Source organism: Enoplosus armatus, chromosome 16, assembly GCF_043641665.1.
Source record: "Enoplosus armatus isolate fEnoArm2 chromosome 16, fEnoArm2.hap1, whole genome shotgun sequence".
In the NCBI taxonomy this organism is placed as follows: domain Eukaryota; kingdom Metazoa; phylum Chordata; class Actinopteri; order Centrarchiformes; family Enoplosidae; genus Enoplosus; species Enoplosus armatus.
This window is the reverse complement of record NC_092195.1, coordinates 15,633,724-15,648,174: the sequence shown is the minus strand read 5'-3', so window position 1 is coordinate 15,648,174 and position 14,451 is coordinate 15,633,724. Positions and strand designations below refer to the sequence as shown.

Below are 14,451 nucleotides of genomic sequence, written 5' to 3'. Positions count from 1 at the left end.
GGAGAATGTTTGATTTCAAACAGCTTTTTCATATTGATGTACTCAAACCACAAAACATTATTGTAAATTCAAAAACATTCATCACAAGGCAATGCCATCTTATCATTTTGCTCAACGTCATGTGGTCGCCACAGCCGCAAACCTTTATTGGAGAGCAGCGAGAAGAAGATTCAAATAAAATATCAAACAAAAGCATACTGTACATGGTGCTGTTGCATGTTATTGAGGCCTCGTGCATAAAAAACGGCAGGCAACACAGATTACCTTGAAGCTGACAGCAGGTTCACAGTGCATCATCTCGTCAATGCTGCAGGGGCTTGAACCTTGAACATGAGAGAACAGCAAGAGCAAGACAGGGAGAGAGAGAAGGATGAAGTGAATGGAGAAAGACAAGCAGAGAGGAAAACCAGAAAACAAGGGTTGGAGAAGGAGCAAAAGGTAGCAAAAAAAAACTGAAAGGGAGACAGACAGAACACCCCTTGTGAGGAAACACAAACCGTGTAATAATTATTAGCTGAGGGGGTATCGGGACTAAAAGGGATTATCTAGCCACCTAGTGCATTACTCATGCTTTAATTAAATACGCACTGATCTGGTCCCTCCAGGGCTAAGTTCAGATGGAGAGAGAAGGGAGCACAATGGTCTGCTCTGAAGGCAGCAGCATGTTTAAGTCCATTCAACATCTCACAGCAAATGTCACCTCCTAAAGTCTCTGGACAAAAGAATGAGATTAGTATAGTTAAAGGGATAAAGTGTATGGGTGGGAGATGGGCACATGGGTGCATGTGTACTGTATAAGTGCAAGTGAGCAGTATCTGATATTTCAATACTAATCTCTTTACTATTACAGTGCCTCATATTCCTGTACCAGGGAACATGTATATATTTAGAGTCCTTTTTGTTAGCTCAGGTTGTAATTAAGGTTTTAGTTTATTACTGGTATGTTTTTGTTATTTCAATTCTTCTCTAGTAAATAGTTACGTTTAGATATATATCACCTTTTAAATGAAGAGTGTCACAAAGTGCTTGACAATAAAAGAAAATAAAAGGAACAGACAGAAGAAGAGTAAAAAACAACAGAAATAAATCAAAATTTGGGGGAAATGTGTGTAAAATGATGCATAAGACATCTTGAATATTTCCATTTGATGGACTGGTATAGCCATAACTAAGTGATGAATAAGATGCTTTAAACAACTTTAAAGCTATTCAAGGAGAAAAAAGGGAGGAACATAGTGCTTTATGAGGTTTAACACAAGTGAAACTTTGTTAAATAAGAAAGAATACCTAATATGGAGTAAATAATTTTAAAATATAGTGCCTTAAATGTAGATATTTTCAAAATAAGACTTAAAGTGGGCACCTGCCAGCACCGTGTCAGTTGTTATTAATGATGCCTTTGACCGTTCTACTGTAGTTCAGGACACCCATAGCTCTTACTGCAGGTTAGAAGGAGGTCAAACTCAAACGAGCTGTAAACACTTGAGTGTCAGCAACATGTCAGAGGACCTTGGTACCACAAAATGGCCGCCCAGGTACATTAAAAAATTTTTTTAAAAAAATCACACAAAGTGGTTCAACGTCAAGAAGGTGGGGGACTGTTAACGGGGATCAACATGCCCTTCAAGTCACTGGATCCAGCTTGTTGCCCAGCAACAGAGGAGCTGGTGTTGTCAGTAAAGGGGTTAAAACGCTTCGTCATGAAGGATTTTATGGCATCGTAAATCAGACTTTGAAAGGAAGACTCATAAGACGGAGTATTTGAAAAAGGAATATTTTATTGAATAATTCATTTCAGCTTGTACGTTACAACTGTACAAAGGCAGTGGAAAGGCGTTTTGATAATATATTAAAATACACTCGATGCTGTCCACATACAGCACTTGTGAGGTTGCTGGTGTAATTGTCCATGCATGGAAATATTTATTGATCTGTATACATACCAGACTGTGCACAAATGCCTATGGCTATATCCTATGTCTTAGGTTAATGCTCAAACAAACAGTACTTTAGCATCAACCTGACTGAGTCACATAAGGTCACAAGGTAAACAAACGGTAATTAAAATGTGTGTTTGGGATAATGAATAGAAGTATAAAAGAGACAACTCGGGAATATTCAAGTTAAAACCTCCCTCAGGAGGAAGATGAGGAAAGGGAGCTTTTAAAAATAATTTAAATCATGAGCAATCTTGTCTTTCTTTCAGGCACAAGCTCATTGTTATTTCAATATCAACATTACTTTGGGAATGTCGACACACAAGGCACAGTCATGACACTTTGGCATTAATGTTACAGTAAACCATGAGACCCCAGGGTCCAATGAGCAGTGCAGGACAACTAAATATTGTTATGAACCGAGGTTACAGCAGCTAAAGCATAGCTTGGCCTTATTCCCCTGAGATCTCAAAGAATTTAGGAGGGTTACTACATCTTGGGGTCCTCACACAGGGTACAACCAGGCTTCAGATCGGCCTGTCTCTCCATTTGAATCGTAACAGAGTGGAAGTTGTAGGAGGAGAAACAAGCCTGTGTCATTTCTCTTAGGACAGTCTGAGCATCCACTGACTCATCTGTGGAGGAGAGATGAAAAGGAAATGGCAATGAACAAACGTTAGTCACCGGGTGTTTGAATGATGAATTTTGTGCCTTAAAAACCGTTTCAGCACTTAAAAGAAGAAAAGAGAATAAAAAAGGTCCAGAGCCACGCTGGCAGACCCTTGAGGTTGTAAAGCTCATTCATAGACTGTATAGAGAGATTCTTTGTGCTCATTACACACTGGCAAAGCAAAATTGTTGGATGGCTGATTAAATATGGAGAAACAAGTGCCATTCTTAGAGTCTGAAAAAATCTTTAAAAATTGCCAGAGGAAAGGCTGTAACCAAAATCAAGAGTCTTCCCTGTAAAGTGACCATTTTAGCTCAGTTGTGAGACTCAGCCATGCTAAGAGATAGATGCTCAAATTTAACTAAAACAAGCTATCAGACACACAGGCCTAATAAAATGTTACTGCAAATGTGGTAACAAACCGTTGCCCATTTATTTACACACCCAACAGACAACCGTCTCAACCAACTCCTTCCACTTTCTTTCTCAGCTCGTCCAGGGATACTCAACTTGCTTTGCCCGGGGGCGGCTTTCGCAAAATGACGGGAGGCCAGGGATCAGTTAATAATGGTAAACATGGTTAACGTGAAACGGTCGCAGTCAACGTTGACTTTTGGTTTCACAGGGGACATGAACAGCAGTCTCCGGGGTGAAAGTCCTTTCTTTCTGTCAGAAAACCCCCAAGGAAAACTTCTCCCCATCCAGGTCAGGTCAGCCAAGGGACATTACTGAACATTTACTAATTGGTATAAACAAACAAAAATATACCTAGTGTGAATCTATTTATTTTCCTTGTGAATTAGAATTGGTCAGGGGGCCACGTTGAGTATCCTTGAGCTAGTCCCTAATTTTCTAATCATTTAAAAGACAATTGCAAAACTACATAGAAGGACTACAATGTTAAAAAAATGTGACGAACATTAGTTGAGCTTGCTATGTATATTTGCATAATATAATTAGGATGAAAAGGCTGCCACTCATATTTTAGCCTGAAATTAGTGTCAAAGCATTTCTTGCAAATTCATATCAGCCAAACAAAAGAAACTTGTGTTGATACGCCCACTGACTGTGTTGACTCATTCATGACGTTTGGTTACAAGTGGCACCAAATTAAAAAGTAAAAGACGGTTGAATCGTGCAGACAGCTCGTAGTTTCACAAGAGAATAGGTTTCTACTCACCTATAGCTACGTGTGCAGACAGTACAGCCTGGTTCATGGTGAGAGCCCAGATGTGAAGGTTGTGGACCGCCGTCACCCCCTTCACTTGGAGCAGACCATCCCTGACCTCATTGTATCTCACCCCAGCTGGAGTGCCTGAGTCACAGATGAAAAGGAGGAAAAAGAGTAATTGTAAAACCTTGAGAAATGATAAGGGGCCAGAAAGAGCGAGAGCACACCTACTGTATGTTGTCATTGTTTTTAGGGCCTTACCTTCCATCAGGACAATAAGAATATCCCTCATGATGGTGAAGGTGGTGCACAAGACAAATATGGAGAACAGGAAGGTGCAGATGGGGTCTGCTATCTTATGTTCTGGCTGAAAGAAACAGAAAACTAAGGTTAAGTATCTTCAGACATGTTAATCATCGGTGTAACTAAATAAGACGTTTGGTCTTGGTCATTTGGGCTGTATTGAGTATTTTTCTAAACTATCTTTCAGTGACTGTTACCCAGAAGAAAATAACTAACTGCCTACACTAAAAAGGGACACAGGACAGTGACAATTAATAAGAGAAGCTCATAATTTTACAGTACTGACAGCCCAGGGAGAGGATCAGCAGCACACTGAAATCATTGAGCATTCTCCGGACACCAAGCAACAGAACAATACGTGGACAGAAAATACGGCACCATCTCTCCTGCTGCAAACAGCCACAGCCTTGAATTGTTTTACATTCCTCAAGGGTGAGAAGGTTGGAAGCTAAAAATAATGCAGGAATTAATAAACCAGAGCTACAGTACTGTATGCTGCAGTATCCTCACACCAGCAGCAGCCAGATTTCAGCCAAAACACTAATAACAATCAAAACCAACATCAGATAATTGAGGGATAACTTCCTATTTTAAAGTTTTTGTTTCTTTTGTTCATTTTTTTAAAAGCCCTATCACTATGATGTAATAAAAGACTTGTTTGAATAATAATAATAAAATAGTTCATAGTTGAATTTAATCTTTAATCTAAGTAGACTTTTGAATCTCTAATCGCAAATATAAATAATTACTGAGGACGTTTTATGAAGTTTGGTCTCATTTTTTCATGTATATAAAGAAAAGAATGCAACAGACTTAAAATATTCCTTCTACTTTTATATTGAAAATGTGCTACCCCATTTAAATTCTATTTATGTGGTATTTTATTGATACTTTGAGCCCCTTTTTGTCTTGTTTCCTTTAGTTTCTTTTCCTTGGATTAGCTTCTATAGGTGCCCAGATTGGTTTTGTTTGGTTTCCTGTTCTGCATTGCTTTACTGTAATATGTTGTCTTGTGTTGCATTATGTTTTTTATCCAATGCAAAAGAAAAAGGATATTTTGAAATTTTATTTGATGAAGTGAAATGTATATTTATTGGCTTACCTATTGCTTTATTGGGAAGGAAATGGTTACATAAGATCAACCAAAACTAAAGTATTTCACACCTTCTCTGCACTCCTCACCTCCACTCATGAGATTAAGTTTCACTGTAAGACATGCCACACTTTGTGCACGCCCAGAGAGACTCCTAACCTTAAAGAAGATAATGATGGCGCTGACGAGCACGCTGATGCTCTGGAGAAGGTCTCCCACCACGTGGACGAAGGCCGCTCGCACACTGGCATTGGCCTGCTGCGCCTTCCCTCCTGAAAAACAGAAGTTCAGTGAGATCCATGCTCTAAAAAGATAATTATTCACTGGATTATATTTCATTATAATGTAATTACAATGGATTGTAATGCCCCCCACAGTGCATATTCAATCATAGTACAGACCACTGTGCATGGGGGATTAAACGGTTAATATTTCATTGTTTCATGGCCAATGCTGCTTATATTTGAGAAGACAGCAATGATGACTTACCATGATCGTCCCCTTTTCGCTCCAAGTCTATGTGGTCATCATTCGAGTGGGCGTGGTTTGAGGTCTGATCGTGTCCTTTCTTGTGACTGTGGCCATGCCCGTGTGAGCTGAGACCCCCGTGACTGTGGCCATGGCCCGACTGGTGAAGGGTGAGGGCCATGCTGTGCCGAGAGAAGGAACAAAGTATTTTCAAAGTATGAAACTAATCAGTTCTGAGATACAAGCCGTTTTTGACAAGATACTACAACACAAACTTCTTCAAGAGTCCATGAAACTGTATTTAGTATTGCCCTTCTCTCTGTTTTGGCTTTAATTAAATCCTAAATATTAAAAAAGGCGCACTGTGCCCTGATAAAAGCTGTATAAATGTGTATTTTACTCACATAATATTAGCCAACACAGCACAACCAGAGGTAATGAGCATGACAGTGCCCTCGATGGTGTAGTCATCGTTGATGAGGCGCTCCACAGCCAGATAAACCAATACTCCTGTTACCAGCCAGATGGTGAAAACTGACAGCAGTGCACCCAGGATCTCTGCACGCGTGAAATACAACAAGAACTCTGGTCAAATAAGAACCTGAAAACTGACATTGGAAAACTGTACACACTACGTTCAAGTGTAGGCCAGCTATTCAGCTCTAATTATCAGACTAACACAACATCTTTTCCCAATTAGGCATTAACAGATTCTGTACAGAGAGCAATTTAATTAGCACGGTGTGAAGCCTTCTCTAGTTTTAAATTAGACAAACTGTCCAGAAAAACATTCTGCTGGTAAGTTACTATGTCCAAAAACAATTAACCTCCATGTGATTTGACGGAGGAAGAAATGTTTGAACTTTCCTTTCAGTTAACGTCATAAAAAAATATATATATATTATGGTAAAAGTCTTTTTAAAAAGTATAACAAACTTCATCCTAATTTGGTTTGAATATATAAAAGCATTCCATTAAGTCTCTTTAAGGAGGCTCTTTACTGTGCAAGCACACATCAGCACTTTAGGCTAATTAACTATCACAGTCAAACTACAACCAGCCTTAAATTTAGTGACAAAGTGGGCAATAAAAGGTCCTAAAGTAATGTCGGAAAAGATACGTTTTAACACGTTATGGAAATTGACCTTTACTTTTACCTACTGGAAGAAAATTGACAACATATATGTGATGTAAGCCATTACATATGTCACTGAAACCCTGTTTGTTTGCAAAGTACAGTTGTTTTTCCCTGAAGATGTCAGTAAAAGTTAAATTGCAAATCCTGCGTCCGTCTATCCTTATTACAAAACCATCCAGGCAACGATCGATGTAAACTAAACACAACAAAAACTACTGACTAAAGCATTAAATGCTGGCGAGTTTAGTTTCTAATGCAGCTTTAAAATCTGACAGATAAATCTTGTCAGTCCTGTACCTGCACGATGCCAGCCATAGTTGAGCTTGTGTGTTGCAGGTCTGGAGGAGAGCCAGAGGGATATCAGACTGATGATGAAGCTGGTGAAGTCCACCATCAGGTGGGCGGCGTCTGTCATCACCGCAAGGCTGCCTGCGAAATACCCACCTGCAGAAAGAGAAACAATAATTAATGTAAGTATGTTATACTGTACTGTCGAAGTGCTAGATTCATACTTGTATGGGGACAGAGACAGAAGAAAAGTTTGAATAAGTGAATAAGTCACAAGAAGGCTTAAAATGATCTAATAATTTTATCAAATTTGGTTTAATGGAATAAACCAAAATATATGGAAAGTTAAGAGATCATCAAAGTGATTACAATTCATCCTGAGGGGAACATGATTGACTTTACCAAATTTCAAGACAACCCATCCAAACGTTGTTGAGACATTTCACTTAAAACCACAAATGTCAACCTGCTGGTGGTGCTAGAGGAAACGTCATGTAGTCACCAAAGTCATTAAGAATTATCATCAAGGAACCGTGAACGTCTGTATTACATTTTGGCAAAAAAAAAAAAAAAAGTAAGAGAGGAAAAGAAGAGGAAAAGAGAGGAGAAGCAGAGGAAGTGACAAGAGACAAAGACAGAGGAAAGACAAAAAGAAAAAGGTGACAAAGAGAAGAAATCTGTGTGATGGAGAAGTGTGTGACTGAGTGAATAAATAACAGTTAAATCTGTCTGGGATTAAAGAATGACTCACCGAGGATTTCACCGATCATGAAGATCAGGCAGATGACAGAGACCACGTACAGCCTCTTCCTGGCATCTTTCTTCTCTCCTTCGCGAGCCTCCTGTGCATTGCTGTTGTCATGGCAATGCTTGATGCCAATGGCACCCTCCTGGCATGGCGCACTGGATGTAGTAGTAATGAAGTGACAGCAGATCATTTATTAACCATTTAGTCTTTAAATGTTTAAAAATGCCTATCACAAGTTCCCAGAGCTCGAGGTGTCGTCTGCAGATCACCTGCTTTGAGCGACCAACTGCCCGAAAACCAAAAGATATTAAATTTACAATGAAATAAAAAAAGAAAGTGGCAGATCCTCACATTGGAGGGGCTGGAACAAGCGTTTTTACTTGATAAATGAGTTTATCGATTGTCAAATGTGATGGCTATATATATTAATTCTTCTTCACTTTATATTTGTCCAGGTAGAGGCATGTTTAACCCAATAGTCTGCAGCCTTTTTTGAAAAATACTACAGCTCTTTTTGTTGTGTTTACAGCGTTAATCAGCCTGATTTTAGATACAGATAACAAAAACGAAATTTGACAGTGGATTTTAAAGTTATATGAAGTAGGTTGGTTTTATTTGGGATTTGGGATAAATAAACTAGAAATTACTCTATTTAGTTGTTTACAAAGTCACTGAGGAGCTTTAAACTATTTTAAGTGTTAATTTATAAAGTCAGTCAAAGAAATGGTCAACCTGGGGGTCGTCAAGACAAATCTGTTGGGTCGCAAGATATTTAAGGAAAGCAGAAAAAACACATTTCTGCTACACCACATTGTGTTAAATTTCCAGACTTTCCTTTAATCTTTGCTTTTTTTTCCTTGTAGAGAGACGTTTGTTTCCCCCCTCAGCAGGATACAAATATTTATACCAATTTAAGTTACCACTGGGGAGGTTAATTAATACCACCTAACGCCATGAGTCTGTTACTGGGCACCACAGAGATGGCTCTGACGGTTAAACTAGGAAATATGTGAATAATTCACAAATCACAAAGCTGCACCCTGTGCACACCTCCCTGCATCCATCAGTGTGATGACCGGATATGAGCTGCACGTTTGCACACTGTTAATCCCAGCAGACCCCAGACCAGTCCCGTGTGGAAAACCAGTAATAAATGACCATAACGACAATGGACACTTTTAACTAAAACTCTGTACATGATTAGTGCGTCACTAAAACTCACTGAATAATTCAATTTAAACATTTATAAGAAATGTATTTATGATAATCAATCACATGTTCTTCTATTCCAGTTTGACTTAGTATAAAGTCTGAAAATGATAAAGTATAAAATGAGAGTAATAAGAGTTTACCTTCCCTCCGTGGTGTATGTTTTCTTCACTTCTGACACCAGGGAAAGCCTTTCTGGATTCTTCTTTTTGAACATGATTGACGTCTTGGAGAATATCAGATATTTAAAAAGAAAATGACCAGACTAAAACAAAAACATGCCAAAAACAAAACCGCAACTGTAACTTAAAAGTACTTCTGAGAAAGCGTATCCAGACGTGATTGCTAGTTCTTGTTGTCCCCTCTCGAAAAGTCGTTGATCATCCTCTCAAACCAGTCAGTGAGCAAACAGCTGAATATGTGATTGCAGCCTTGTGACCACCGCCGCCGCCTGCACCGTGTGCAAACGCACAGCCGCCTGCAACGCCTCTGGAAGCCGAGGGATGAGAGGGAAGGTGGCGGTCTGCAGTGATCCAAGGTACAGATATTAATGTGGAGGACTTGCACCAAATATCTCCGCATAAAGGCTGGCGAGGGAAGCACCTCATAAACAAGTTGTCAGCTTCATGTTTTACTGCGACTGTCTCTAAAAGTTGAAGATGAACTCACTAATTGGTTGAGTGAGAGCTACATATCTACTCCGGACAGGCCAGTCAGCAAACACCACACTCCTAAACTCATTCGGGACCCCGCCCACCTCCTTTAGCCAGCCGGCACTTCGTGATTATACAATCAATCTAAGTGCCGTGCGCTCTTTCCCCTTGTGTATTATCACATGACCATTCATTTTTGATTCCAGGCTTGTGCCGAAATGACCTTATCTCAGTCTAGATAACAACTGTTAATGCCATTATTTTGTTGGAAAAAGCTGTGAATCACCTGCTCCCATCTGTCTAAAGTGGGTTTTACTAGTGTCTCCTATAAATGAAAGTGTTTTGTTTATTGTTGCTTACCTTGAATGGTTGCGCTTCACTGTGCAGAGTTTGACACTAAAAGTTTGTCTCCACATGTATTTGCTGCAGGGGGAAAGTTTCTGTGTGATTACCTTAAAAAAAACAAGAAGCGCGCCTGAAGGCATGACTTTGTGACATCAGTTATTATTACTGTAACCATTAAAGGTGAGAAGAAGTAGGTCTAATGTTTGTTATTGTTGACTAGGAAATTGAACTTTTTTGTAGACAAATAACATTTATTCAAAGCAGAGTATATTTTTTATGTCTTTGAACACATCTGGAGGAGACCCTTAACATGGCACATTGTTGTATTTCATACTTCCAGCTTAAAGAACCACACCAGTGGTTTTCAAATGACATGTTAAGATGATACACCCAACCAAAAAACAATTCAAACAGTCTCACATCTAGGTTTGTTAAACAGTGCTCAACATGCCAGAACACATGTTGAGCAGGTTTTATGTCATTGTAACGTTTACAAAGCTTAGGCTACAGGGAAATCCGCTAAAAGAATGAATGGTTCTCCTTCTTCTGTACAGTTTGATCATCTCTGCAGACGGATACCAGTTGTTAACGTTTGGTTCAAAAATGCACCACAAGGTGGAGACACTGAATCGTCTGCAGCACACTCATCTGGCTCGGCCTCCTTCCATCACATACCTGTGGCACTCGTGATGCTTGGCGTTGTGAGTATTAGATTTAATACATGGTCATCTCTATTGTGCATATGTTGCAGTTCAGTGACTGCCACACCTTTGTTCATCCACATCAGGATGACCTCAGTGGTTTAATGACCAAAAATAGCTTAGAGGTAGGCAGGTATAGGTCACAGAAGCAAAAACACAAGGCAAGACAGGAACACACAAGGGTTGACTGGCAAATGACCAAAGGATCTGGGCTTGTGGAGAGTGGCTGATGAGGGAAGTGAAGACAGGTGAGCAGGAGAATGAGGAAGTCTGATGGAAAAGTCTGAGGGCATCTGGTGGACGGCTCGAGGATGGCAGGTCTGGGGAGTTGGAGGAGGGAAGTAAGTGAGCAGGGGCTGAAAACTGGGACAGAGAGTAATGCAGAGGGCAGGGGGTGAGAGACATAAAATGCAAAAATGTCTCTGTTTTATATCTTTTTGATTTAATTTGATTGTGGCAGACATCGATGAAGACCCCTGTGAAAACCGGTGGTACATTTCCCTCCCAAAACACAGTTTAGGATTTTATAGATTTTTATTTAATAACAATGGCGATGTAGATATAAATACAAAAGGATAGAAGGTGAAAAAAGTCAGTTATACATATTCACTCATTCACAAAGCAACTGGTGACGATACAGCTCATACAAGTTACATCAGTGCGGCATTAAGAACATGAGACAATCGCACACTTAAAGAGACTTCAAATGCAGCTTTTTTTTTTTTAAATCCTTTTGAAAGTCGTGACGTTCGTTTTGAAGAGGTCTAAAAGTGGAGTCAGTTTGACTCTAAAAATAGCTTTCAATGTGTCGGGGCTATTTTGGTCGATGTCGTCTGTGGTCTCGAGAAAGTGGGCCTGTGTTTGGTTTGCCACGTTCGTTGTTGTGTGTGGGTCTGTGTGTGTGAATAGGTGGTGCAGTGGGGTTGCTAGGGGCTGCGGAGTGAGGGGAAAATGGCACGAGAAGGGTTAGTTACACATGGCTGTTCACACTGTTCTTTCAGATCCTGACCCTGCAGCGGGCCACTCACCAGATCATGAGAGCTCTGCTTACACTACAGGACTGCGTGTGCATGTTTGTGTATCTGCAAGTGTGCATGCATAACAGCAAATGCCCTAGTATCTTTTTAAAGATACACAACTATTGTTGCCATGGCAACCACCCACCTCCTCCCACCTTCTCCATCCCAATGACCGCTCTGTGTGTGTGTGTGTGTGTGTGTGTGTGTGTGTGTGTGTGTGTGTGCGTCTGGTAAAAGGCCCCCGAAAGTGGTAAACAACTCCAGGTCAGGCATCTGCACAATGCGCCGACGTCAGACACTCCAGTGACGCCGGTTCACTTTGCCAGGGAGCTGCATGGGGTGTAATGTTTGAGAGACAGACAGCAAGAAAAGAGAGAGCGGGGGGGGGGGGGGGGGGGGTGTGGATGAAAGAGAGAAAGAGAGGGTGAGATCCTCATAAGTCGTCAGGACTGCAAGAGATCTCATATCAGATCAGACGAGGCTGCATCTGCACCTGAGAACAACAACAAGACAGAGCAGAGAGTCTAGAAGGAACCCAATTCGGGGTCACTGACTGAATATCGTTGACCTAACATGATGGAAGTGGTCCTAAACAGACTGCGGGACTTCTCCTGCAAGACCTCCACCTTTGACGATTGTAAACCAGCAGGACAGAGTGCATGCAGGGATCCTCTGAGCAGGGCAGACTGCCTCAGTGACGAGCACACAGCTGGAGAGGAAGGCAGAAAACTGGACATCGAGAGTGCACTGGCCTGGCTGCGAAGGGAACTGGTAAGACCGGCGCTCTGATGTCTCACTCTTCTTTCTATGTTTTACATGAAGACCATATCACTGTGTTTTTCAGTAGCAAGTCCATATACTCTGTACTTAAGGACATGTTTGAGGTGTAGTGAGGTGAGTTAGATATTGTACTTTTACTTCACTGCATTTAACAGCTTTAGTCAAATTGATTTTACATACAAAACGTGGTTAAATTATAGAATATAATGCATTATTATAGATTAAATGCTCTGCATACCCACACACGTGTTTTGTGGCTGATTAGACCGACTCATGTTGGAGTTGAGAAAAGCCTCACTTGGTCTGGTATGACCAGTAGCTTATGGTGGCTAACTTTAGCTAATGTTAGACCTGATGATTTTTCTACTTGTGCTACTGTTATGTTATGTTTTAGCATTTATCATTATCTCGTATTTGTCACATGTAGTCACAGTTCAGCAAAAGTTGTATAGTCTAGCTTTAAGTACATTTTGCTGGAAATACATTTACTTTTATGTACTTTTACTCAAGTAGAATATTGAATACAGGACATTTACTTGGAACACAATGTATTTTTACATTGTGGTGTTGCTATTGTTTTTAGTTCTGTGAATATTTCTTCCACCCCAGATGTGTCTGATATGTTGTCCGACTCCAGAGTTCAGAGCAGACTTTCAGTGTTGAATTGAATCTTTCAGCCAAAAATAATGAAATAAAAATAATATAAAAACATTTTATTGTCCATTATGCTGAAGGCCAAGTCATTTGTCACCCCAATAAAATGACGTCCTGGGTCATTCTGAATGTTTCTGTGTGGGAAGTTATTGCCTTTTTGTTCCTAAGATGCATGTAGGTCATGTTGTTACAATGTCAACCCCTTTTAAACCATCCTCTCCAATGAAAGAGGCTGTGTGAGTGTGTGTGTGTGTGTGTGTGTGTGTATTTGCACCTCTGTGAGCCACTGTGTAAGGCTCATTGTTATGGCCTAATATATCACTCAGCATTTAGCGCATTCACCCAGACAGCTCGTCATGGTAACCGAGTGTCCTGAGCACTCAGAGAAGGAGAAACCACGCTTCTGAGTAGGAGCTGGAGAAAACAGTAAAAACAGAGACCTGCTGGTTGGTTTGATAGGTACTCTAAGCAACAGCAATAAATTACAATACCTGGATTCTACTCATCTTAAAGGACGAGCAGAATTCACTGTATTTCACAGATCTTATTAAAATATTATTGTTTCCAATCAGTTTTCATAACCGGCAGCTTCAGTTTTTGAGAAAATCCCCAGGGCAATCATTGAGACCTTTAAAATCCAGGATAAGAATAATATATAACATAATCATATAAACCTACCAATATAAATGGGGCCACAAACCATGTTTTCTATCAAGTTGTATTAATGATTTTGCATAGCTATATTCATGCGGGGGGGAAAACCTGATAGACAGCATGTTTTGTTTCATTGTTTGATTGCGTGGGAAAAACACCATAAATTTTACTCCATTTATTGAAATTTCTGTCATTCAGAAAGTGTAGTGAAAGTAAGATTCTGTCTATAGTTTTTATTTTTCAAACACACCCAAAAGACACCCCTGAACTCCAAATAAACCAACTATTCCCACTTCGCACTGACCAGTAGTTAACCCGCAAAGGTTTTTTGTCTGTTGTGTGAGAGATCCAACTTCTCTGCCTGGTGTTCACAATGCAATTAAACTGGTTGCTGCAATTCAGCACAGCCACCGTCACCTCTAATCAAATCCCAAGGAGCTGTGTTCATGTTCATTCATACAGACAAAGAAATTCTGTAAGAGCAGGAAAGATGGCTGCTGTTTTGTTATCCACACAAAACCGAAACCTCTTGATTTAGACATTGTGGTCTGGATCATTTGCAATGGAACAGTAAAGCACATTATTTGAAAAGGGCTGGTGTTTGGCATGAGGTGGTGGAG

The 14,451-nt window shown here is 40.2% G+C and overlaps 1 protein-coding gene across 1 annotated transcript; it reads right to left on the bottom strand.

Annotated features, from left to right (window-relative positions):
• Positions 1-2,426: 2,426 nt before the first annotated feature.
• Positions 2,427-9,242, bottom strand: slc30a8 (solute carrier family 30 member 8). The gene is made up of 9 exons (XM_070921741.1): positions 9,169-9,242; positions 7,820-7,971; positions 7,078-7,224; positions 6,047-6,200; positions 5,664-5,824; positions 5,334-5,446; positions 4,040-4,145; positions 3,788-3,922; positions 2,427-2,572 (listed from the first exon to the last, which is right to left on the bottom strand). The coding sequence occupies exons 1-9, from the start codon at positions 9,240-9,242 to the stop codon at positions 2,427-2,429; spliced, it is 1,188 nt and encodes a 395-aa protein (XP_070777842.1).
• Between the last annotated feature and the right edge of the window lie 5,209 nt (positions 9,243-14,451).